The 24717-nt window shown below is 42.5% G+C and overlaps 1 protein-coding gene across 3 annotated transcripts in view; it reads left to right on the top strand.

The window, feature by feature from the left end:
* Positions 1-24717, top strand: part of SNTG2 (syntrophin gamma 2) — a gene marked incomplete at both ends in the record, with an annotated part of 203545 nt that overhangs the window by 101198 nt on the left and 77630 nt on the right. For all 3 annotated transcript variants that reach the window (XM_080910387.1, XM_080910389.1, XM_080910388.1), the window contains 2 exons: positions 7661-7752; positions 17479-17606. In XM_080910387.1, the coding sequence (XP_080766513.1) occupies positions 7661-7752; positions 17479-17606 (220 nt within the window). The remainder of the gene's footprint in view (positions 1-7660; positions 7753-17478; positions 17607-24717) is intronic.

Here is a 24717-nt window from a genome sequence, read left to right as displayed (position 1 = left end):
CCAGCCACAGGCTGAGACCATGCCTTTTAGCACATGGCCTTTGTGGCACATGTACCCAAATCACATAACGATGACAGAAACTCTCTGGTTGGAAATAATGGAGTCTTTTAAGGGCTGTGTACAAAGAGGCTGTATCCAAACACCAACACTGTTCCCCCCACGATGTAAGAGGCTGGTACCAGTGCTGAGCCTTTGTTTTCATCTTATTTTTGTTAAATAGAGTACATAGCAGCCTATGTCCAGGTGAGTGTTTTTTGACTCCTTCATGGAGCTGTGTATTCTGAATGTGCCTGTGTGCTGAGATTGAAAAGAGGAATAATTACAGCCTGGCCCAAGGGACAGCAGGAACCACATAGATGATAGGAGACTTTCACAGCCTTTCCACCTTCATTAGAGGTCAGTAACCTTTCTAGCTGGAAAAAGAATGGTGAGTTTTTCGTAGCTGCTAAACCTGGTATAATGGGAGCCGTAGAGCCAACAGCTACAAAGGTTTCAACATCTATTACTTGAAAAGGAAAGGCTACCATGACTCTGAGGCCACTATTTTTCTTGAAGGATAAAAGAGCTCTTCAAGTCCAGGAACTTTAACTTACATTCACGGGCTTGACTGCAATCTGAGGCCTTGCCCCATAGCTCTCACTTAGCTAGGAGCTCTTGTGAACCCCCTTGATGAGAGCCTGTGCAGAGCTCAGCCTTTTTGGCTAGACCCACTGTGAACTCCTGGGATCCCCATTGCCCAGGACCAATGTAGAGTTCAGGGATGTGTACTGAATTTGCCATTAATTACATAAATGTCCATTCTCCTTTTATTTTGTTCTTTACAACCTTAAACTCTTAACTCATGGTCTCTATAAAAATTTAAACAATAGGGCCATAACCATTCCATAAATCCATGCAAAATGGCCTCTGGTGAATACATGTCGTTGAGGTAAAATTGCTTCTGCCTGAGCAGCCCCTTTTGAATTGCTTGTTTGTCTGAAGCCAACATCTGTCCCACAGAGGTGATTGCTGATGTAGAAAAATCCCAACAGACTTGTAAAGAAAATGTCCACATCAGCATTTCTGAAATTGATATTAATGGGAAAATAAATACCCAGTGAGATTGAGAGAACAGACCTGTGTGATTTTTCCAGACACTTGATGGTTTTATACAGATAGACTTCACATATTGTTTAGTATTTCATTGGGCCATACACCATCACTATTGATTAAAGTTCTTCGTGTTCTACTGCCCAAAATGTCCTCCACAAGCTAGCAGTCAGAAGCCTTCCTGGCCCCAGCCACTGGTAGCCACTGCTTTCTCTGTGGATTTTCCTTTTTTGGAAATGTGTATCAACGTTGTTAGACAATTTGTGACCTTGGCCTTCAGTTCCTTCCACTCAGTGGGATGCTTTCAAAAGTCATTGGTGAGGTAACATGCATCTGCTAAGGCTGCATAGCTCTGCTTTATATGGATGTAGGGCATTGCTCCATCTACTTTTCAGATAATGGACACTTGCTTCTATTTCTGGACTGTTATGAATTACGCTTCTGTGAACATTCATCAACGGGCCTTGTTTGGACATCTTTGTTAATACTCAAACTGAAGAAGGGCATTCTGGGTCCTATGGTGATGCCATGTTTAGCTTAGAGCATCTGCCAGGATATCTACCTCTGTGGCCCCTGCTGCTTTGTGTCTAATCAATGCAGAAAGAACTTTTGACAGAATATAATTTACTCCTCGAAGGATGAGGGTCTTACAACTATTTATTGTAAATATGTTTATACAAACTACTTATAGAATCAATAATTGAAAATATAAAGTTGGGGTGAGAACTTAGTAAAGTGCTTGTCTTGAAAACATCCTCAGTCCATACATAAAAATAGGCAGGTATAGAGGAACACAGTTGTCTAGAGGAACACAGTTGTCATTCCAATAGAGGAGAAGCAGACAAGTGTGATGTCCTGGGTCTCCCTATCCTGCTTGGTGAGCTTTAAGCTAGTGAGTGGCCCTGATTCCAAATCTGAGGTGAATGACATTCATGGAAGAATAAATGAAGTTGTCCTTTATTGTCAACATACATCTGCACACATGTGCATGTACTCTTCTACACACATATTCCTGCTCACAAGTGAACAGAAATGTGCGTACATACACATATGTGTGCATGCGCACACACACATTCTTACATACCCCAATTACTAATTGACAAGTTTTGAAATAGATAATGCTGGTTATAAACAGAAAATATAGGGACTGTTCTATTTCTTTCTTTGGAGATACAGAGGAAAATCTGAAAATCACTGAGAAATTAATTAATAGGAACCCCGTGTCCACAAAAGACCACCAGTTTTAAGTTCCTTCACTTATTACGCAAAGCTGCTGTTGCTGCTGCTTCCTCCTACTCCTCCTCTTGCTCATCTTTTTTTTTCTTAATGGTAAAAGTCTTTTTATCAACTACTTAATTGTTTTATTTATTTATAGCCCAAATGTCTCCCCTTCATTCCCCCTCCCAGAGTTCTCCCTCCCCATCCTCCTCTCCTTTGTCTCCAAGAGTGTGCTTTCCTGGGTATCCCCCAACCCTGGGGCATCAAGTCTCTACAGGATTAGACACATCATCTCCCACTGAGACCACACAAAGCAGTCCTCTGCTACATATGTGCCAGGAGCCTCAGTCCAATCTATTGGTTGGTGGTTCAGTCTCTGGGGGATTCCAGGGATCCAGGTTAGTTGACATTGTTGGTCTTCCTATGGCATTGCCATCCCCTTCAGCTCCTTTAGTCATTCCCCTAACTCTTCCATAGGGGTCCCAACCTCTGTGCAATACTTTGTGGTGAGTATCTGCATCTGTCTCAGTCAGCTGCTGGTAGAGCCTTTTGGAGGACTGTCATGCTAGGCTCTTGTCTGCAAGTACAACATAGCACCAACAATAGTGTCAGGTATTGGTGCCCACACATTGGGTGTATCCCACATTGGGCCAGTCTTCAGATACATGTTTATGGTGACATTTGTTATGTCTCATTTAGAACAACAACATCACCCCCTCAGGGGTTTTAGGGGTAAATATAGGCAGTTCAAAATGTTTTCATTTTTCTTTCAAATAACAAGCTGATTCTGGAAATAAATGAAAGACTTTGGAAAGTGTTTCATGGACTATCCTAAAGTGTACACAGAGATGCTAAAATAAAATAACAAAACAAAAACAAGCCTATGTGCTACTGAAAAAATAGCACTCTGTAATGGAAAGAGCACAAGCCTGGACTGGGATAGATTCTACTAGGCAGCATCTGTATGTATCTGGGTAATAAAAGAGCAGAGAAACTTTTAGGTGTTAGTATGGTTCATTTAAATAGAAACAAACATCCCTCATGTTCCCCTGCTCTTGTAGGAATGTGGTGAAGGGTTTGCTAGTGCTGATCCTCACAGGTACAATGTAGGTGGAAAAGGGACACCGACTTGCTGGGGTGTGCATATGTGGGGGTGCAGAGATGGACTAGAGAAGAGTTGTCAGCCTCAGAGCCTTCTTTCAATAGACACCCAGTGCACATGTGCACTGAGGGAGAATAAGTCCTAGGAAGATGACATGGTCAAGTGCTGACATGGTCCTGCTTCTCTGTTCCCTTCTCACTGTCTTTTGCTGCAAGGGGCAGACTGAGAGAGGACCTGCCATCCTGCTGTCCTCTGCACTTCTGCTTGCTTTCCAAGGGCTCAGAAGGCCCAATCCCCTGGCCGGCTCTCTGCTTGTGGGTTCTAGAGGGGCTCTTATGTACTGCCAGATGTACAGTCTCTGGGACTCTGTCAGTGAGGCAGTGGTGTTCAACCATCTGCCTTTAGGAGATGTCACCACAAAAAAAAAAAAAAAAAAAAAGAAAAGAAAAGAAAAGAAAAGAAAAAAGAAAAGAAAAGAAAGAAAGGAAGGAAGAACCAACATACAGAATACGGTCTTTTTCTTGGAGCTTCCCTTGGGACCTTGAGTCTGGACAGCTTTCCCTATGAGTTCTTAATTAAATTACAAACAAGATTAATTTGATTGTTGAATGTGTGTGGTTTCAGGGTTGTTCCTAAAAGGAGTTATGTTTATTGGGCATTTGTTGTCTCTGAACTGGATCAGATGTGCTGAGGTGGAGTCTTTCCATGTTATCCCTGGGAAAACATTTTTGTGTCAGATAATTTCCCATAATATTGTCAAAAGACAAAGTAGGAAGATCTATCAGTCCCCTAATCTGTAAAAATGTTATGGTTATGAATGTTATCCATGCCACATTTATTTTCTTCTTTATTTATTTCCATTAATGTATCCATGTCACATCCCAGTCATAACCCCTTTCTAGTCCTACCCTTCCTGGGAGTCCTTCCCCCATTAATTTCTTCTCTGAGAACAGGAAGCACCCCCCCCCCCTGTACCTTCCCACCATGGGACATCAAGTCACAGCAGGACTAAGCTCATCCTCTCCAGCTTGGGGAAGAGACAGAGTCAGAGTCAGCTCCACTGCAATTGTTAGGGGCCCCACATAAAGACCAGACTGCACATATGCTACAAATGTGTAGGGGAACTAGCCAGCCTTTGCATGTTGTTTGCTTGGTAGTTAGTTCAGTCTCTGGGAGGCCCCATGGGGCCAGGCTAGTTGACTCTGTAGGTCTTCTTGTGGTGTCTTTGACCCTTCTTGCTTGCTCAATCATATCTTCCAAAGGATCCCCGAGTTCCACCAAAGGTTTGGCTCTGGTTCTCTGCATTTGTGTTTATTCTCTGCTGGATGAAACCTTTCCAGAAACAGTTATGCTAGACTACTGTCCGGAAGCATAGCACAGTATCATTAATAATGTCAGGGGTTGACTCTTTCCCATGATATGGGTCTCAAGTTGGGTCAGTCACTAGTTTACCTTTCTCTTAATCTCTGTTCCAACTTTATCCCTGAACATCATGTAAGCAGGGTAAAGTTTGGGTCTAAGGTTTTGTGGATGGGTTGATGTTCCCCTCCCTCCACTGAAAGTACTGCCTGACTACAGGAGGTGGCCACTTCGGGCTCTGAATCCAAATACTAGGAGTCTCAGTTAGGGTCACTTCAAAGACTCCAGAGTATCTCCCTTCTCCCAGGTCTCTAGTCCCAGAGGAGCCACCCACAATGATTTCTGCTCTCTCTTCTCCCCTCTCCCCACACCTGGTCCTCATCTCCATTCCCCTCCTCAACCCTCTTCCACCCAGTTCTCTGCCTTCATATACCTGCAGTGTTTATTTTCCTCCCCTTCATGCGTCCTTTCTTGGTCCCTCCTTATTACCTACTTTCTTTAGGTCTGTGGATTGTAGCATCGTTATCCTGTGCTTTATGCTAATATCCACTTATAAGTGAGTATATACCATGCTTATCTTTCTGGGTCTGGGTTACCTCACTCAGGATATTTTCTAGTTCCATCCATTTTTTCTACAAATTTCATGATGTCTTTGTTTTTAATAGCTGAGTAGTGTTCCATTGTGTAAATTATTACATTTTCTTTATTCATTCTTCAGTTGAGGAACATCTAGGTTTTTTCCAGTTTTTTACTATTGTTAACATAGTTGAACAGTGTCCTTGTGGAATAGTGGGGCATCTTTTGGGTATATGTCAAGAAACAGTGGTATAGCTTGTATGTGGTATATATGTAAACACATACACATACACATATACATATGCTGGTAAATAGTATATACATATATGTATGTTTTATATATGTTTGTGTGTTATATACATATATGATAAAACAGATGTCATATCATATATAACATATATCATATTATATATTATATAATAATTTTAATGCTTTAATTGATAGTTAGAGATTCCTGTGTTAAAATTTTTGTTTAGTTTTGTGCCCCATTTTTTAATTGTCATTTGATTTGTTGTTGTCTAATGTCTTGAGTTTTCATGTATGCTGTATATTAATCCTTAGTCAGATATAGCGTTAGTGAAGATCATTTACCAGTCTGTAGGCTACTGTTTTGTCCTTTCAGTGGTATCCTTAGCCTTGAAGAAGCTTTTCAGTTTTGTGAGGTCCCATTTATTAATTGCTGATCTTAGTGCCTGAGCTAAGTATTCTGTTTAGGAATCTATCTCCTGTGCCAATATTTTCAAGGCAGTCCCTGCTTTCTCTTCTATTAGATTTGATGTGCACAGTTTTGTTCCAAGGCCTTTGAACTACTTGTACTTGAGTTTTGTGCAAGGTGACAAATATGGGTATATTTGTATTCTTCTACATGTAGACATCCAGTTAGATGCAACTTAGATCAGCACTATTAGTCGAAGATGCTTCTTTTTTTTCCATTGTATGGTTTTTGGCTTCTTTGTCAACAATCAATTGTCTATAGGTGGGTTTATTTCTGGGTCTTCAATTCTATCTCATTGATCAACCTGTCTGTTTCTATGCCAACACTCTGTGGGTTTCATCACTATTACTCTGTAGTATATCTTCAAGTCAAAAGTGATGATTACCCCAGAAGTTCTTTTATTGTACTCATTACTTTAGCTATCCTGGAATTTTTTTATCATATGTAATTGTGAATTGCTCTTTTAAGTTCTGTAAAGAATTATGTTGGAATTTTGATGGAAATTGCAGTGAATCTGTAGATTGCTTTTTGTAAGATGCCCATTTCACTGTGTTAATCCCACAAATCCATGAATATGGAAGATCTTTTCAGCTTCTGATATCTTCCTCAATTTCAAGTTTTTGTCATACAGATATTTTTCTTGCTTGGTTAGAGTTACACCAAGATGTTTTATATTATTTGTGGCTATTGTAAAGGGTGTTGTTTCTGTAATTTCTTTCTCAGCCCATTTAACACTTCTATAAAGGAGGACTACTGATTTTCTTTGAGATTATTTTGTATCCAGCTACTTTGCTGAAGGTGTTTATCATCTGTAGGAGTTCTCTGGTAGAATGTTTGGGGTTATATATGTTATCATATGATCCAGAAATAACATGCTTCTTCTTCTTTCTTTAAAGTTTGTATCCCCTTAATCTCCTTTAGTTGTCTTATTGTTCTAGCTAGAACTTTGAGTATTACATTGAATAGATATAGAAAGAGTGCCCTATCTTTGATCTTAGTTAAATTTCTTTAAATTTCTTTCCATTTAATTTGATGTTACCCTGCCACATCTTTTTTGTCTTTACATAAGCAAATTCATTGCATTTGTAAATACACAAATAAATTTTAAATCAGTTTGCCATAGACAATCATGATGATGGTGGTGTGTGATGTGACTGATACAGGGTTATGTCTCCATAACTGTATTGTCTGCATTCTCATACTGCCTGCCTGCAAAAATTCCCACTACAAAAAGTCATCCACTAACCAGCAACTCTGAGGAAATATGCTATAATGAGGGAACAGGATGAGAAACTGCAAGGGCTAATGGTCCTACTATAGGGAAAGCTCTGCTCTACAACTCGATAGTGCCTGATGACATGATGGGCAAATGATTGCTCGAGGAGCACTGATGGAGAGACCAAGCCCTAGTAAAGAGAGGGAACCTCTGGCTAATGAAGTAGCAAAGAAAGCAATGACCCCACTTCACTTCCCTATCCCTGAGAGGGACCTATCCAGGGACTGCTGACCCTAGTTGTGTGATTTGTCATCTTGCAGACATATAGGCACACATGATGTGCTTGGAAACCACAGCTGGAATGAAGTCTCTCATCTTGTTTCAGGGTCCCCAGGGCCATCCAGTGACCACAGCAGCAGGGCCTCATCGCCTCTCTTTGACAGTGGTCTGCACCTGAATGGACACTGCAGCCACACAGTAAGTACGTGCAATCCCCTGACCTCATAACTTGGAAAAGCCAATCCCAAGGGCCCTGGGTTGAGGGGAAACCGTCCATGATCCAACAGAGGCTCTTGTAGATGTTCTGGAAGAAACAGAAATGACAGGGATTAGAGTCAGTTTTGTTGACATTTACGCCCATGTGGGGTCTTTATCATTATACCCACTAAGACACCATAAACCAGTAGTTCATAATGGCATAGAGAGCAAATGCTATTCTTCATTTTGAGGTAGAACTCAAAGCAGCCTCTGAGTTTCAGGCAACATTAGCAACCGGGTCTCAAGTTGATATTTGGAGACTTCCAGAAGACTCACATGAAAGGGGTACAGTGAGAGTTTATTCCCGAATTCAGAAACAATATCAAGGAAGCAAGCACACTCTGTACTTACAAAGAGGTGCAATCCTGTGCCTCTTCTTCCCTCTACTAAGAGCCTAGAACTGGGCAAAGGAAAAGCATCATCGCAAACACCAATGCCCGCTCTCCTGGGTCTGCCTCCAAAAACTGAGACCAGCCTCCCTCTGGGAAGTCGGCTTAGTGTAGAAGCAGAATCTTAGCATTCCACAATTGGTTTAAAAGCATACTTTATAGTAGTTCCTATCTTGTTCCCACATTCAAGTAGAACCCAGGGGAAAGCCTCATGTTTGTTCATATAATTACAAGGTGCTGTAACTCCTTGCTTTGGCAGTTTAAATAGCTTTTAGTGATTTAAAATGTGGCTTCTGTAACCAACAAAGGATAAACAGCACACTGCTAAGTTCTTTCTCTCAGTCTTGGGCCCAGAGAGGAACAGCATCCTAATTTTCACAGCCATCGCTTGACTTTAAATCTTAGTTCTGAGCCAGGCATAGCAGCATACCTCAATAGCCTGTCTCAGGAGAGGAGTCAGAGACAGAATAATCAATTGAGCTCATGAGTTTGAAGTTGGTTTGGGTAAAATGTTGACAGTTGGTTAAGGCAAGTCAGCAAAGAGAAGCAGAAAAGCTCTAATGGCTGTTGCTCTATGTTACACTAGACACAGGAGTCACTGATGAACCAGGACAAAGGACCTGAAATAGACACCTTAGTCCTGCTTCTTGCAAGATGTACCTGAAGGTAGAGAAGACACCCGGCTAGGAACACGCTCTCTGTAGGGGACAACATGGTTGATGACCATATTGGAGACCTTCCATCACAAAGGCAGGGATGACAAGAAATTGACTCATTCAACAGGACAGTCAAACCAGGAGGTGACCACTTACTGACATAGTGTTTGCCACAGCACAGGGACTACAGAAGCTGAGAGAAAAGTGATGTCACCCCTCTTCCCCGAAGAGAAGCAGGGAACCACTGTTTGCAAAATAGGAAAGATGTAAGATCTGCTATAAATAGTGCTTAAAGGGGGATGTAGTGCTTCCATCAAAATAACCCATCATCTCCGACATCAGGTAGCAGTTACCTTAAATTACATACTGACAGCAATCTTCATTGCCTGCTTATTAAAAAAGTGCTTCCTTTAGAAAACCTTCCCTCCTAAACTGGGGAAGTCAGTGAAGACTTTTAGGTCTAGCTTATACTAATGCCTTGCTTTTATACCTCCAATGCATGAAAACTATTTGCTTGCAATTCTTTTGTTGTTGTTGTCGTTGTTCTGGAAGACTTTGAAGTTTAGAGGTTCATGTTGTATTTGGACTAAGCTCTATCCTGAAATATTACCATACCTTATCCATATTTGGATCTTGCATGGGGGGAAATAGCACATAATTTTCTTACAGTACATTAGAACCTGACTTTGTTTTATGTTTTTAAACAAATAAAGGTGGTGTGTATCTCCCCCCCCATAAAATGAGACCCATTCATGTAAGTCACATAAGCAATTATATCTTAAGCAATTTTATTAGTTATTCTTCTTTTCAATGAGACAAAATACCTCAGAGAAATAGCTCCAAAAGGAGAAGGTTTATTTCACTTGCAGGTTCAGGGAACTTCCGGCCACCATGACAGGAAGCATGGAGGAGTTTGCTATAGCCAAACATGTGGTGGGGGCTCGTTACTCTACAACAGAACACAACAGCCAGGAAGCAGGAAGTATGGGGTGAGCCTGGGGTGCTTCCTTCAAGTACCTACTCGGTTATCCTCTTACCCATAAAGACCCCCACCTTCTAAAGATCCAGATCCTTCATGATATCCCACAAGCTAGAAACTCAGCTTTCAAAGCAGGAGCCTATAGAAGAGCCATTCCACACCCAAACTACAGCATCAACTCACAGTTAAAATCACTGTGATTTTTATACAAGGCCCACATTTTAATAAGGTAAGAATAACCTCCCAAATCTGGGCTGTTTGGAGCACTAGAGTGTGGATGTCCTGACAAGTGTGTTCACAGCCATTCTCTGCACTCTGGATATCCTCCAGGTATGAGAGGTGGGGGAAGCTCCCTTTGACTCCCATAGCTCCCTGTTTTCTCATCTCTGAATACATGGGTGCAATTATTGATTATTTATCATATCATATCAATTATTGCAATTATATGAATTGATTCCAGTTCCTCCAGCTGTTAAAATCACTTTCATCAATACAACCTTCCAGCTAGTTTCTTGTTTCAGGTGGGTTTCCCTAGATAATGCTGGGGTGGTTAGAATCAAACTATTTCTTCACACAAAATATCCTAACTAGTTGTACAGTTGTGCCACCCCAGAAGGGAAAATCACAAACTCACTGTTCCCAGGAAGGCTGGGAGGAACTATTTGACTTACCTCTCCTGTATCCTCACTCCCCCACAGGGACAGAGGAGGAGTGAGGGTTCCTGTCCTGCAGGTTTGTGCTGCTGTCTGTCTTGCAGGAAAAGTGCCCTGAAGCACTGTTTGTAAACTCAGCAGCTTGCTGTTATTCAGGACAGCTGGGGGTCTGCACACTGTTCTTTGGCAGAGTTGCCATGGTACTAGTGGGCAGCTTCTGTGCCAAGCAGTTTTCTAGGAGAATGGAGTGTGAATTTTCAAAATTAGACAGGCACCAAATTTGGGGTCCAGACTCTAGAAATAGTGTGAGAGTAGAAAAAGATTGTTGACTTTCATATGGTATCTGCAGGTCCCCACACTCTCTCCCATCTCTAATGGCTCAGTCACCTGCCTAGCTATGATGGTTTTCTTGTTGCTATCACTTAGTATCCAAAGCTAACAAGGCAACAAAGAGCAGATGTGTCTTAGCTCACTGCTTCAGAGGCTTCATTCTTCACAGAAGCAGGGAGCTTGTGCTACACCTAAGCCTCGAGCATCGTGCTGGCGGGGTGCACAGAGAACTCCTGAGCTCATTCACTTTCTTTTTTCATTCTGTTGTGCCATTTCTGCCCTGCCTACTGGTTGGAACCACTCATGTTTACTCACATTTAGGACCTATCTATACACACACACACACATACAAACAGAGAGAGAAAGAGAGGGGGAGAGGGAGGGAGAGGGAGAGAGAGAACCAGACACACACACACACATATACAGAGAGAGAGAAAGATGAGAGATACAGACACACAATAAACAGAGACACACAGATAAACGGACAGATAGATACACACACACAAACAGTGTGTGTGTGTGTGTGTGTGTGAGAGAGAGAGAGAGAGAGAGAGAGAGAGAGAGAGAGAGAGAGAGAGAGAGAGAGAGAGAGAGAGACTGTGGTATGCTTTATTTAGCTCAGAATTTATAGATTCAATCAAGTTAGCAGTCAAGACTAAGATTAGCTATTATATCATTCCTGGGGACATCAGAGATGTTTTCAGGTCTCTAAAACAAGAAAGGTGATACCAGAGCAAGCTGAAGTCTCATCCTGAAAACTCATGGGTTTTCTGAGGAGGTACCAAGACAACTGGGAAGGCTTCAGAAGGCAGAGAACTGCTATCAGTAAAGAATTTGAAAGTGCAGACCTGCACCCTCTTGTGGGATCTGGGGACCTTTGTGTGACTTGATATCTTATGTGAGCAGAATGTACTTTAGATGACGGTTCTCTGTCATGAAAAGTGAGCTGTGGAAAGCACTGCATGCCAGCTGCCATTGGAGACTGGCTGTGGAGTTGTCTTGAATTTATGGAAGCTCCTGCCCAGTACAAAAGATGAGGAATTGGCTTATTTTATACATTGCACTTAGAAGTGTGTTTCAGGTACCTGTTATGGTTTAGATGTGAAGTATTGCTCAGAACAGTTATATGTAAAAGGAAGGTTCCAGATGCTGGATCCAGTCAATGAAGGGTGCTTTGGTCATTACCTGATCAGTGGATCCGTCCTTCGATTGAGTTAGAATTTGATAATATCCCTAGGAAGTATTAGAAGCCAAGAGGTGAAGCCTTATTGACAGTAGTAGCCAGGCCTTTGAGGGATGTATTTTGTCCTGGTCCCTTCTTGTTACATACTTAGCTTCTAGGATGCGCTGAGGTCAGAAGTTTTCTTCCATATCATGGCTTGAATGTGAAACAAACCCAACATGCTCATGTGTTTGAAGACTTGGTCCTCAGATGGCAACACTGTTTGGGGAAGTTGTGGAGCCTTTTTTCTATCTCTGGCAGGTACAGGTTTGTAGAGTTCTGGCTAGGTGGCTGCTGTATGCAATGGGCCTACAGTTCCAATGGACAGCTGTGCCTGCCACCATGATTTCTCCACCATCATGGACTGTACTCTCAAACTGTGAACCCAAATCAATCTACCCTCCCTTAAGTTATCAGGTATTATTCACAGTTATGAGGAAAGAAAATAATATGCAACACCACAATCCTCAACTGTAGCTTCTCTCTCTCTCTCTCTCTCTCTCTCTCTCTCTCTCTCTCTCTCTCTCTCTCTCTCTCTCTCACACACACACACACACACACACACACAGCTTTCAAGCCACAACAGTGGAGCCAACCACAGACCATAAGCTGAATCAGCCAAAATAAATGATTCCTCCTATTTCCTTGGTATTTTATTACATCAACAAAATACTGACCCAGCTCTCAGCTATTCGGAAGAAAGCCCTGAACATGTTTTGTGCCTCCTTAGTCCTCTTCTACAGCATAATACAAATTTACTAAGAGAGTTAGAGATGGTAACAAATCCAGCATTTACAGCCTGTTTCCAATTCAACATGGTTTACAGTTTAAATTCCTACTCCCAAAAATACCTCTGAGAGCATGAAAGCAGGACTCTGTGCCTTTATTAAGACCTGGACTTTTCAGTTACTCTTTTGTTTTTCTGCAGGTATGAGTCAAAGGGGGTAGGCAGAGCCAGGTGTCCCCGGAGCCAGGCATGCAAAGGGCCAGATGATCAAAGGACCAATGTTAATGGAGTCAGGTGTAACAAGCCAGGTGTGTACAGGGTTAGGCATGCACAGGGCTTCATGTCCACAGCACAAATTATGCACAGAGCTAGGATTGGCAGGGCAGGAGTCAGGGCAGCTATGCCTTCTATTTCAGTAAATGATTGGGTCATATATGTGTGTGTGTGTGTGTGTGTGTGTGTGTGTGTGTGTGTGTGCATGTGTGGGGAGGGTGTGGGGGGTATTAGAATACAGTTGCTACACTCGGTTTATTTATTTTCTGTTTATCTCCTGTTGTTCCCTTTGTTAGGTGTTATAGTCTAGACAAGTTAAAGTGGGAAGAGTCCTGCTGAGCACAGATTAGTAAAGGAGAGACAGGGCTGCTGACAAAGCACTAGGTGCACCCTTTGTCTACTTGCTGGTGGTCTCCCAGCCAGACCTCAGACACAGGCCTCTGTAGTTTTGCATGCATTTAAGGCATAGCAGTACTTGGAACTTCCCACTGAAATCTTTCTAATACTTCCCAGGCACTTAGAAATGGCAGTCCCCTCTATGGACAGAGTCCCAGTGGGAAAGGTGATTCATGTTCACATGCAGAGTGTTTCACAGTCTCCTGTCAACCCAGGGCCTTGCTGGGGTTGTCCTTTTCTCTCTGCTGGGTCAAATGTTGCTCTCTCTCTCTCTCTCTCTCTCTCTCTCTCTCTCTCTCTCTCTCTCTCTCTCTGTCTCTCTCTCAAATCATGTGTATGCTGTTTTGTTCTCTAAAATCATATTACCAAGGGCTCACAGCCCCAGCAGGATTTCTGAGGATGAAAATTGCAAGCTGAGACCCACAGGCAGGTTTTTGTCTGCTGAGCAGCCATCGTTACTTTTCAATGGAACATGAAGTGTCCCCACAGCTAGAGACAGACTCTTATCTTTAGGTTTAGTGATTATTTATTGATCAAAACATTCTTTAAAAACTGAAATCGTTCTGTGGTTATCTACAGCCAACATGGAGACATGGTAGCCCTTCATAATGAGCTTTCACTGCAAGAAACGCGCACACCACATCAAAGGCTATGTGGGGGGCACTTTTTGTTCAAACTGACATGTTGCATGTGTTCTGCTTAGTAATGTTGATTGAGTGATGAGTTTCCTTTTATAAAAAAAAATTATTTTATGTCAAAATAGCCACAAACGATACCTTTAACAAGCAAGTCCTCAGTCATTTTGTCTAGTGCTTTTACATTTTGATTTTGTAGAAATAAATACTACTAAATAAATAATGGAGCTTCACCGTGAGTGCTGAGTGTTTTTTTTTACTAGCATCTGGATGTGGCAGAAGGTCACAAACTGTGCTCAGGTGAAGTAAAGACAGGACATGGTTTATTGGCAGGTACTAGATATTACCTGGCTCTATTTGCTTGTGGCTTTACCAGCCAGACCTCAAGCAGTATCACTCGATGCTCCTTTCCAAGGTGACATTATTTTAAATGTTGTTAAGCACTGCATTCTCTTCTAAGGACTGGAAAGTTGAGTTAAAATTTGTTTGCAAAATTCTGTTACTGCTACACCAAAGGATGCTTGCACAACTCACAAGCACAGGGGGACGGAGACTCCTTTCTTGTAACAGAGCAAGGGTCACATGGAGGAAAGGCACACTTGGAGTGACAGCTGCACCAAGGTGTCACTCCACAGTGGGGGACTAAGTGGCAGGGTCAAGGTCATGTGGATCCTTAACAGCAAGAGTTTAGGGTCACATTCAGTATCAATAAACTGTCCTTGAACCTGGCCTGAGAACATGTATTTGAGGAATTGCCTATGAGATTTATATTCACAGTGAGGTTTTTCAAGTCAATGTGCAACATGTTGTCAGATATAGACAGGGGAATCCAAATGACCACCAGGCTTCCTGTGCCACACAGTTCTCAGACAAGGAGATTCCAAATGACAGGAGGCAGCAGTTTCAAAAGCATTAAGCAGGATAAGGCAAGGCATTTGCTTTCAAGCAACAGGAACCAGGTGGTTGAAGTCTGTCAGCTCTAACAGTGAGGCAGGTGACAGGAAGGACCCCCCCAAGGGGGGGTCTGTGTTGGGACAATGGAAAAGGAACAATGTGCTATTCTGCTGACTTCAAAAGGGACAGGTGCAGATTTCTGATTTAGCTGGACTGTGTGACAAAGCAGAAATAACCTGACAGGGTGACAAGAGAGAGCCAGGAAATGCAGGCTCTCTGTTATCTAGCTGAATACTGAGAGGCAAGTGTGCAGGGGAAAGACTGCTTAGGGCAAAGACAGGGGAGGGAACCAAGGGGTTAGAGACAAACATAGATGATTGCTGTCAAGTTGGATAACTTTGAGGTTTTCCTGTGCTTGGAGCGGAGGGGAGGCATAGTCGACTCTCTGGACATCCAGATGAGCATCCAGAGAGGAGACACCTTAGACACATAGCTTTCTCATCACACTTGTGGAATGCTTCAGCATTCTCCCTCCCTGGTAGATAAATGTGTCTCAACTGCTTATAGAAGCCACTGCCCTGGGATGAAGAACATGCCTTTGCCAACAAGGAGGCAGGCTCAGTTCATGCAGTTAGACATGAGATTGGTAGGCGTTCGGCCAAAAGAATCGTAACCATCAACATAGTTTTCAGTCTTTGTGTTGCCAGGGATGAGAAGAAAGTCTAAGATGTTTTAGTTAATCTGGGAGAGCTAAGTAGAAACTCACATTTCCAACAGTGAACTGTTTCCTCTTTCCTGAGTAATTATTGGGGCATAGTGGCTGATTGAGGAACAGGAAGCCTGGCAGGGTTCCTCTAGTGTGTGACCCTTTTGGATACAATGCAAAGGAGCTAAATCCAATTGTCCCTTCACAATTATGTATCACAGCTGCTGTGCCCAGTATTTATAGATTTGCACCTCATCCTGGGCATTGCTTCCTTAATAACGTGTTTTATTTTATTAAGAATCAGGAATTTATTCTACAAATTTGGTAGGGCTGGATGTAGACATCTGTCGGGTGAGCGTGGTTGGCCCCAGAGGCTATTTGGAGTCTGTTCTGGAGGGTGCCCACTTTGCTGACATCTCTCCACACCAGGTCCCCCCTCAGGGTTTCTTGAAGCTTCCTTGCTGCTGGTTAGCAGTGCACAAGGATGAGCTTCCAAAAAAGTGACTGTCATTTCACAGTCGATGACCCCCTCCACCCATGACCAAGTCCTATCACACGTGTGAACGTAAACACATGTGTGTGCACGGTGAGTTAATTAGACTTTTCCCACAAGCTCGAAGCCTACCTCCCTGCTGTCAGAGCACTTGGCTTCTCTCCACATCTCCAAAGATGTGCGTCTTTGGCCTCTAACCCATCAGGCAAGTGGATGGACCAAGTAACTTTACCGAAACCAGACCTGTGCAGTAAGGCTCCTGGCTCAGTTTCCCTGGCAATTCTTCACCTGATACCATAGGAGAAGCCACAGAACATGGGCCAGGTTGACCACAATGAACACACTCTCTTAAGACAGGAGACTAGAATGTTTCCCACTCCACAGTGACTCTAAAATGGGTAGGCATAAATGGGTAGGCCCTGGACTAGAATGTGTCCTCATCCTTGAGAATTCTGTGCTATGGGCCTCACTCAGATCTGTCCCTGGACACCTTCCTTTCTCATCAGAAGTGCCTTGCACTGACAGCTAAGAAGTTTGTCTGGCTTCCCTCACTCTCTCGATCTGGGGACTTGATTATTTTGTTGTTTATTCACTTCGTACCAGATCCATGGATCTTTTAAAACTTGTATTGTAAGTTTTGAGTCAGTTTGTTGAGTCAACCCATCCTGTTAGACAAAGGTCTGACCCAGTTCTCTTCAAAGGTACCTATTGTCTGAAGCTGAATGGCATGTCCTTGAGTATTTCTGGAACCTGAAAGTTAAGTAGGAAGAGCTACTGTCAATTTCTTAAGGAATGTGTTCTTTTAGTCAAGGAGAGGTATAAGTTCACATCTTTCTGAATGTCTAACAAGGAAACCCAAGACCCACCATCCCATGATGGCCTAGAAATATGTCTCATAACTGGGATCCATTTGTCATTGGTAGAAAGAATATCATTTTGGCCCACATTCCTGGGTCTCTGACATTCACTGTCTCAGCCCATTTGGACCAACATCCTCCTAAGTTTTCCCATTTTTAAGTTAAGGAAGATCTGTCTATGAGATCCTCCTTCAAATGCAGTTTTCTTGGCCCTGACCTTTAGCTGTCTTTGCTTTTTTAAGATGTTTTTTAAAACACATTTTTTGAAAGCTTTTATATTCAAGTATGAGTGCTGCTTTCTCTATGGATCCCTGAGAAGTTACCTTGAATGGTTTCATCAGTGGAAGTGGGCTGATCTGGGTCTTGTGGGAGGGGTGTTTCCGTTTTCTGTGAGCCTCTCCAGAGGACGGCGTGGTGACCGGTCCTGTGGTGACTGACTCTTCCTTATTTTCACAGGCTCCCTCATCACCTTCCTCACCCATAGCTAAGGAACCAAAGTATGAGAAGCGTTGGCTAGATGCCTTGTCAGTCCCTTTGTCTATGGCTCGGATCTCCAGATACAAAGCTGGAACAGAAAAGCTCAGGTATGCAATCAACATCTTAAGTGAGAAAAACTGGCATTGTGGAAAAGTCTGGCAAACCCCATGTTAAACCAATTCTATCTGCTGCTTCAGTGTCTGATGGCGCTGTTGGCGGGCACGGGCATTGTCTCTGTGGGGTAGCATTTGAGGAAGTGTTGAAGGCCAAGAGGAAGGTGGCACAGAAGCAGTTGGGGTGACTGATTTTATTTTAAATGGGAACTTTTCTCTTCTAGCAAGAGGATTGCTAGTGATCAAGAAATAGTCCAAAAAGAAGAAATTTTGTCTTGAACTTTAAATATCAACAGAGTGGGATCAAATATAAAAGAATGTGTGCTTTTCTGAGTTACAAATAGATTGAGAAGCTATTTAAACTCAGAGATCTTTATTTTTTGCACTAATAAAGTAAGAAGTTTAGGCCACCTCCTGTGTTCAATGAATGCTACTAGTTTGGAAGCCCTGTTAATTATGGAGTTCCAAAATGTGTTTATGAAGGCTCATGTATCCTTCTGGGTAATCCGAGGGGCCAAGGCTCCTTGCTTGAGTTCACAGACAAGCCAGATACAGGGAACAGTGCCCAGCCTAAGTTAGCAAAGGCACAGCATAAACATCTTGTTGTGAACTGAGTTTTGTCTGCCATGAAATTACGTGTGTGGGGTTGCAATGTTTGTTATGCGGTATACGTGTAGTGTGCATGTGGAGTTGAACTGTGTGATTGGTGCTGTGAACATATGTGTGTTTGTAGGCTTCTTTTTTATTGATACATAAAGACCTATGTATTCATGGAGATCGGTGTGATATTTATACACACACAATATGTGGTGATAAAATTAGCATGATTTCCTCAATGGTTTTGTTGGTTGTTGTTGTTGTTGTTGTTGTTGTTGTTGTTAGCAGTGGAGAGATGGCTTAGTGGTTAAGAACCTACACTGGCCTTACAGAGTGCTTAAGTCTGGTCCCAAGTACCCACACTGAGCATTTTATAACCCTTGTGACTCCAGCTCCAGAGAATATAGCGCTGTCTTCTGGCTTCCACGGGCAACTGTGCACATGCCCTACAGACTCCCAACACACAAATGCACAATTTAAAATATAAAACAAACTTTATTTGCTAAGTGTGGGAGCAAATTCGTGTAGATGCCAGCAGAGGACAAAGGGGGGCACCAGATCTCCCCGAACAGGGGTTTCAAGCACTAGTTAGTGCCCAATGACTGTTCTTTATAATGTGGACATTTGGTAATAATAATTTTCCAAGTCCATAAAAACTCAATGTTCTTTATTTTCCTTCACCAATGTTTATAGATTTCAGAATGTATGTCCTGAATTTCCCTATGTTTACTGTTTTATTATTGTGCAAAGGACATTTTTACAGACGGAATTGTTTTCTTTGATTTCTTTTTATGTGGTTTGTTTCTCATGTTCATAAACACTAGTGATTTATGTATGTTGATTTTGTATGTTCTGGCTGTAGTGAGTAAGTACCTCTGTCGGTTTGAATGGCTTGTATGTGTGTGTGTGTGTGTGTGTGTGTGTGTGTGTGTGTGTGTGTGTGTGTATGTGTGCAAGTGTGAAGTCTTTGTGGTATTTTCTGTGTACAGGATCAAGTAATCAGCAGGTAGTATTCCATTTCTTCCTTTCCTGTATGTATGTGTCCATGTACACAGGTTTTCCTCTCTTTTTTTTGTTTGTCTTGTTGCTTAGTACTTTCAATACTACCAGAGAAACCAGCAATGAGAATAGACATTCTCCTCTTGTTCCCAATTATATATATAAAAAATTACCATTTCATCACTGAGTATGATTTGTGCTTTTTTTTTTCTACCACTCCATGGTTTGGTTTTGTTAAGGTATAATCCATGCCCAGACTTTTGAGACTTTTTATATTATGTTGAATTTTGTCAAGTGTTCCTTCTGTCTCCATTGAAATTGTCAGGTGTTTGTGCCTTTCATTCTCTTGAGCTAGTGTATCCTGTTTATTATGTGCACTTAACTATCCTTTTATCTCAACAACAAATTCCAGTTGATTACATAAGTGGTCATTTGCGACTGTGTTGAGTTTGTTTGTTAATATGCATGTACTCTTCATAGCTCATAGTAGTATCCTTGTAGTGTCTTTGTCTGGCTTTGGGGTCAGACAAATGCTAGCAATAGTCTTTTGGGGGTTACCTTAGCTGTGTTCTATCATTTCTGATTCTTTGGAAGAGTTTTAGAAGGATTGATGATTTTGGTGGTGGTGGTGGTGGTGGCGGTGGTAGTTGGTTGGTGGGTGGGTTGGTTGCTTGGTTAGGTGTTTTTTGTTGTTGTTGTTGTAATTTTTTGTAGAACTCAGTAATGCATCCAGGTCCTCACATTTTCTTTTATGAGAACACAAACTCTTAATCCACTCTCCTTAATGGTTCTTAAGAGTGTTGGCTTCACTATGGTTCAGTCTTACTTTTCGGTGTGTTTCCAAGAATTTATCTTCTAGATCACCTTAGCATTCTAGACTATCCACTTGATTGCTATAATGGTTCCCAGTTGCTGCATTCAGTCCTTCCTGTTCTTACATATTCTCTGCACTATCTTCTTGTTCATTTCTGATTTGCAAATTTTTTTTCTTAAAACCTCTCAAAGTTCTTATCAATTTTATCTTTCAAAAAAAAAAAAAAAAAAAAAACAACTTCTAGCCTTATTCTGCTTTCAGTTTCCTTTCCTTCATTTCTTGTCTGCTTTTATTGTTCTTGTTTGTTTGGGGATGACATACAGATATGCACATGTGTAAAACACACCAAATGTTAGTTTTAGTTTCTCTTCTAAGTGCACTGAGACAGATTTTCTGCACAAGGAATTGCAGGGAGAGTGACATGCGCCCCTGAGAGAGAAAGGGAATTTTTGAAGTGGCTTACACTCTTGGGACAGGGTAGTTCAGTGCTTTTCTGCACAAAGATATAGAACCTGGTAGCTGTTCAGTCCTTGAAGATAGAGGCCTCAAGAACTACCTCCTAGCATCAAAGCTCAGGAGTTTCCAGAAGAGTCAGTGGAGTTTAACTTATATTGATAGAAGGAAGAAGCTGGAGTGTGATATCGCTGCAGGATGGTCATAAACACACTATGTAGGAAGACGCCAGGCAGGCATGCTGCTTTTCTCTCAGAACTCTTTTTATCTGAGCCACATACTGGCAGGTGCTTTCAACCCTAGGGCAAAGCTGGTGAGTGTTCACGCTCATAGATTTTTGTGCATTATTTAACATTTTCTTCATAACAGATTGAGGGATCCCTTCAGTACTTCTGTGATTGTCATGGTGATAAAATCCTTCTGCCTTTAGTCTAAAGGACAACCTGGCAGGCATTGTATTCTCACTTGGCATTTCTATTTCTAACACTGTAAATTCAGTAGCCCAACCCCCTCCTGACACTCTTTCTCCTGAGAATTTGAAGAACAATCTGAGGGTTGATCCCTGATATGTGATACTTTTGTTCTCTTTGGCTGCTTCAGAATTCTACCTTTTGAGGATTTGATTAATATAACTGGCTGTGCCATTTTGAATTGATCATTCTAGGGGTATTTCAAGATCTCTGGATCTGGATTTCTGTATCTCTCCCAAGATTCAGGATGTTTCCAGACACTGCTTTCGCCTGTTGCTTCTTTTCTTTCCCAGTGGACTTCCATCAGTGTGTATCTGAAGGTTTCCCTTCTGTCCACCAAGATTTATTGACTCTTTTGTTTCATTTTTCTGCTTTTTCCTCTAGTTGTCTTATTAAAAATAACCTGCATTTTACCTCACTAACTTTGTCTTTGGCACAATTAAGTCAGCTGTTTAAACTTCAAGTGCATTGAAGCCACAGTTGATGGTCATCAGAGTTCCAAAGGACACCTGTCCTATTTTACTCTGGATATGATGGGCTACCCAGAACTGTGAGTTCTGTGGGGCTGCAAACCTGGAACTGGGTTCATTGAATGAAATATATCCCTATGAGTTTCTAGGTGATACTGATGAAAAGCTAGAAAGATTCCTGGGTAATTCATGCTGCTCTGGTCTGTGATTGTAAGGCCTAGACACTAGGTGTACGGCCATCTCAAGATCCTGCAGAGCACTGTGTGAAACATTTTCATCCAGTCTTGCCGAGGCAAGCCTTTCTTAGTACATAGCCAAGATGAACTAGAATTGAGATCTAAGTCTTGGAATCACAGAGGGTTTATTGTAGGATGGTGGCAAACAAGCCTGCCCTAAAGACTTCACAATCATCTCCCTGTGGAACTTTGGCTGGATAGAGATATTCTCAGGCTATTGATAGGAGGTGTTTTCTTGAGCTCCCAACCTGTCAAGATCTCCTGGGAACTAAGATCAGCAGGCCTGGCCCAGTGTCAGAAGTTGGTGGGTCCCTCATCTGTGTTGGGTCGTTCCTGGGTCATAATCCAAGGGGTTTCATGAGCACTTGGGAACCATTTAGCATCTGCTATGACAAAGTCATGGTATACAGCTGGCCATGTCTCCCTCTAGGTCCATGTGTTTGTAGCACAGAGCTGGACCCACAGCTGAAAGACTGCGCTGAATTATAGGGAAACTCTCAGATGATCAGACCTTCTTCAATGGCCCTGATATTAGACTCTTCCCTTGCTGGATGGTTTCAGAAACAGGCTCTGAACTAGATATGGATATGATGAAGCCCTTTGGGTCTTTTTTGGCTGTCTTTAAATTATACTACACAAACAGAAATTAATTGTTCAATGAGAATTTGAGGACAGAATACATTGATATGAAACCAATTCTTAGCAACAACTTGTATGTTCTCAGAGGGTCCCCCCACCCCCAGAGGGCAGAGCAAATTCAACTCTGTAAGGGGAGAAAGGAAGATGCCTAGGACTCTTCAGTCATGTTGCATTACTGACTGCTAAGCACCAGATGCAATGTAGACTCTTGGGTAGCTACCAAGATGCCTCTCTCATAAGCACTTCTTGACTACTGATGCTACAGAGAAGACAAGCTCTTATGGAATGAATATGGCTAATGTTTTTCTTAGCTTTACCAAACTGATATTTTTTTTTTATTTACTGTGGAACAAATCAGTAAAATCGTAGCGACTGACACATACACATGACAGTCACTGCCTCTTAGAGCTCTTCAGTTAAGAGCCATCCTGGCTTAGATGATCCCTGCTGGGTTCGTGTTGGTTAAGACTGAAGTACTGGTCTAGCGGGTCAAAGCAAAAAGACAAGAGCAATGTTTATATCAGCAGACCATCAACAATCTTTCTCACTGTGAAAAAGCTGTAGAACTGAGCTGAGGGTTTGTAAAGCCCAGAGGCAGTTTCTGTGGGGAGGGAGCTCTGAGGGTGGGCTCTGAGAAGCATGCAGGGTGGGCACCCGGAGTTGCCCTCCGGTGCCCTCTGGGGGCTGAATGCTGCTGCTTGCAGGTGCTCCTACCTGAGCTTGGCTCTCTCTGAACAAAGGGAAGAGAAGTAAGCTGAACACGTCACTGCTTCCTGCCATGGTTTGGGGAGAGTAACATTAAGCCTAACTGTAGGCACAGTGGTGACACCTTGAGCAGATGGGGGCAGGTCTAAGGAATGTAAGACCAAAATGAAGGAAGACAGTTTAGATTTGAGTGGATGTTTCCAAAGAAGAGCAGTTAATCTTCATCATCAAGTTGACTGGATCAATAATCTATATGTCTATAAAGAGACATGCCTCTGGGAAGGCATCCAGGTTTTATAAACTACTACCAGATCCTCAGCCTCTCCAGCATGCAGCCATTGTTGGACTACCTGGTCCAAACTTTGTAAGGCAATCTAATAAATCTTGGTAAATATGTAACACATAACACATATGCAAATATATGTGCATATATAATTTACAGTTTCTGCTTCTCTAGAGACCCCTAAGAAATGAAACTCAGTAGTGCAGGTGCCCATACTCACCCACTGTCCTGTGTGACATTACCCTTTCCAATATGCAGTCTCCATCTTACCATACAGGGGGCCCTTCCACACCTCGTTTCATGCTGGCCTTGAAAGGGATACGGAGTCACTGACTGTTCTTTTTTCATGTTGGGAAAGGGGAGCAGAAAGACAAAGGGGAAAAAGAGCAGAAGGAGTATAGTCTACAAGGGTGGGTCCTGCTGTCCCATCTGTTCAGGTTCTACAAATAACAATGAAGTTTTGTTTTATAACTTAGAGTAACACCCTATTTGTTCTGAAGCACTCACCTTACGTAAGAAGAATCAGTGAGAACCAGGTGGGCTATGCGGAGTCAGAACAGAGTGGGGCACATTGCACATAAGCATGTTTTGCAAAGTGATAACACAAGTCACAATTATCCTGATAAAGGCTTTGATACGCTTTGCAAAATGATAGTGCCATGTTTAAACACTCATTCAAGAAAAAACAGAAAGGCTTCTCTATAGAATGTCAGGCACTCTAGGCCTCCGACAGTATAGTCTTCCCAAAGCCTGTGAGCCTCGGGTGCCAGCCTCGGGTAGAGCACAGAAGCAGAGCCCTGAACACTACTCATCCCTGTAGGAAGAGGGGCCTGCCGTGAGATTGGGTGTGTGACAGTGATAGTCAAGTGTTCATGCAGAGTTATCAGTACTGGGGCCCTATGGTCACCATCTAGCTGGGTGTTTATTCTGAAAGTTGCCAATGCCTAAGCAGCAGGCTTTACCTTTCCCACAACTATGGAATCCCCTGTTGTTACCAGGCAGTTGGGTTGGACGCCTTGGCAGAGGAGCAGCTGCTTTGCTTTGTGTCTGCTTCTGAAACCTCTCTCCATCCTATCCAGGAAGTACCCTCTCTGCCTGGGGACCTCACAATGAACTGTGTGTAAATCCATGGAGAACTCCATTCAACTGATGAAAGGATGCCTTGCTCCATGGGCTCCTGACACCTGCTGGGCTACAGCTCTCCGGTGGGATCAGTGTTCTACTGAAGCCACAGATATTCTGAGTCTCCACCTTGGTCTACTGCCTTGACTAGTGACCATTTATATATAATGGTTCTGATCTGAGTCCTTGCAGTTAGGTCCAGAAGCAAAATGCTTCTTCCATGGTCTCCCTAGTCATCCTCACACTTTTGCCCTGCTGCCCCAAACAGCCATGTCTTTCTTCCAGATGCAGATCACTGCCACCCTCTGTGTCTGACT

Source organism: Micromys minutus (genome assembly GCF_963924665.1).
Source record: "Micromys minutus genome assembly, chromosome: 1".
Lineage (NCBI taxonomy): Eukaryota > Metazoa > Chordata > Mammalia > Rodentia > Muridae > Micromys > Micromys minutus.
This window is presented reverse-complemented; position numbering and strand designations above follow the sequence as displayed.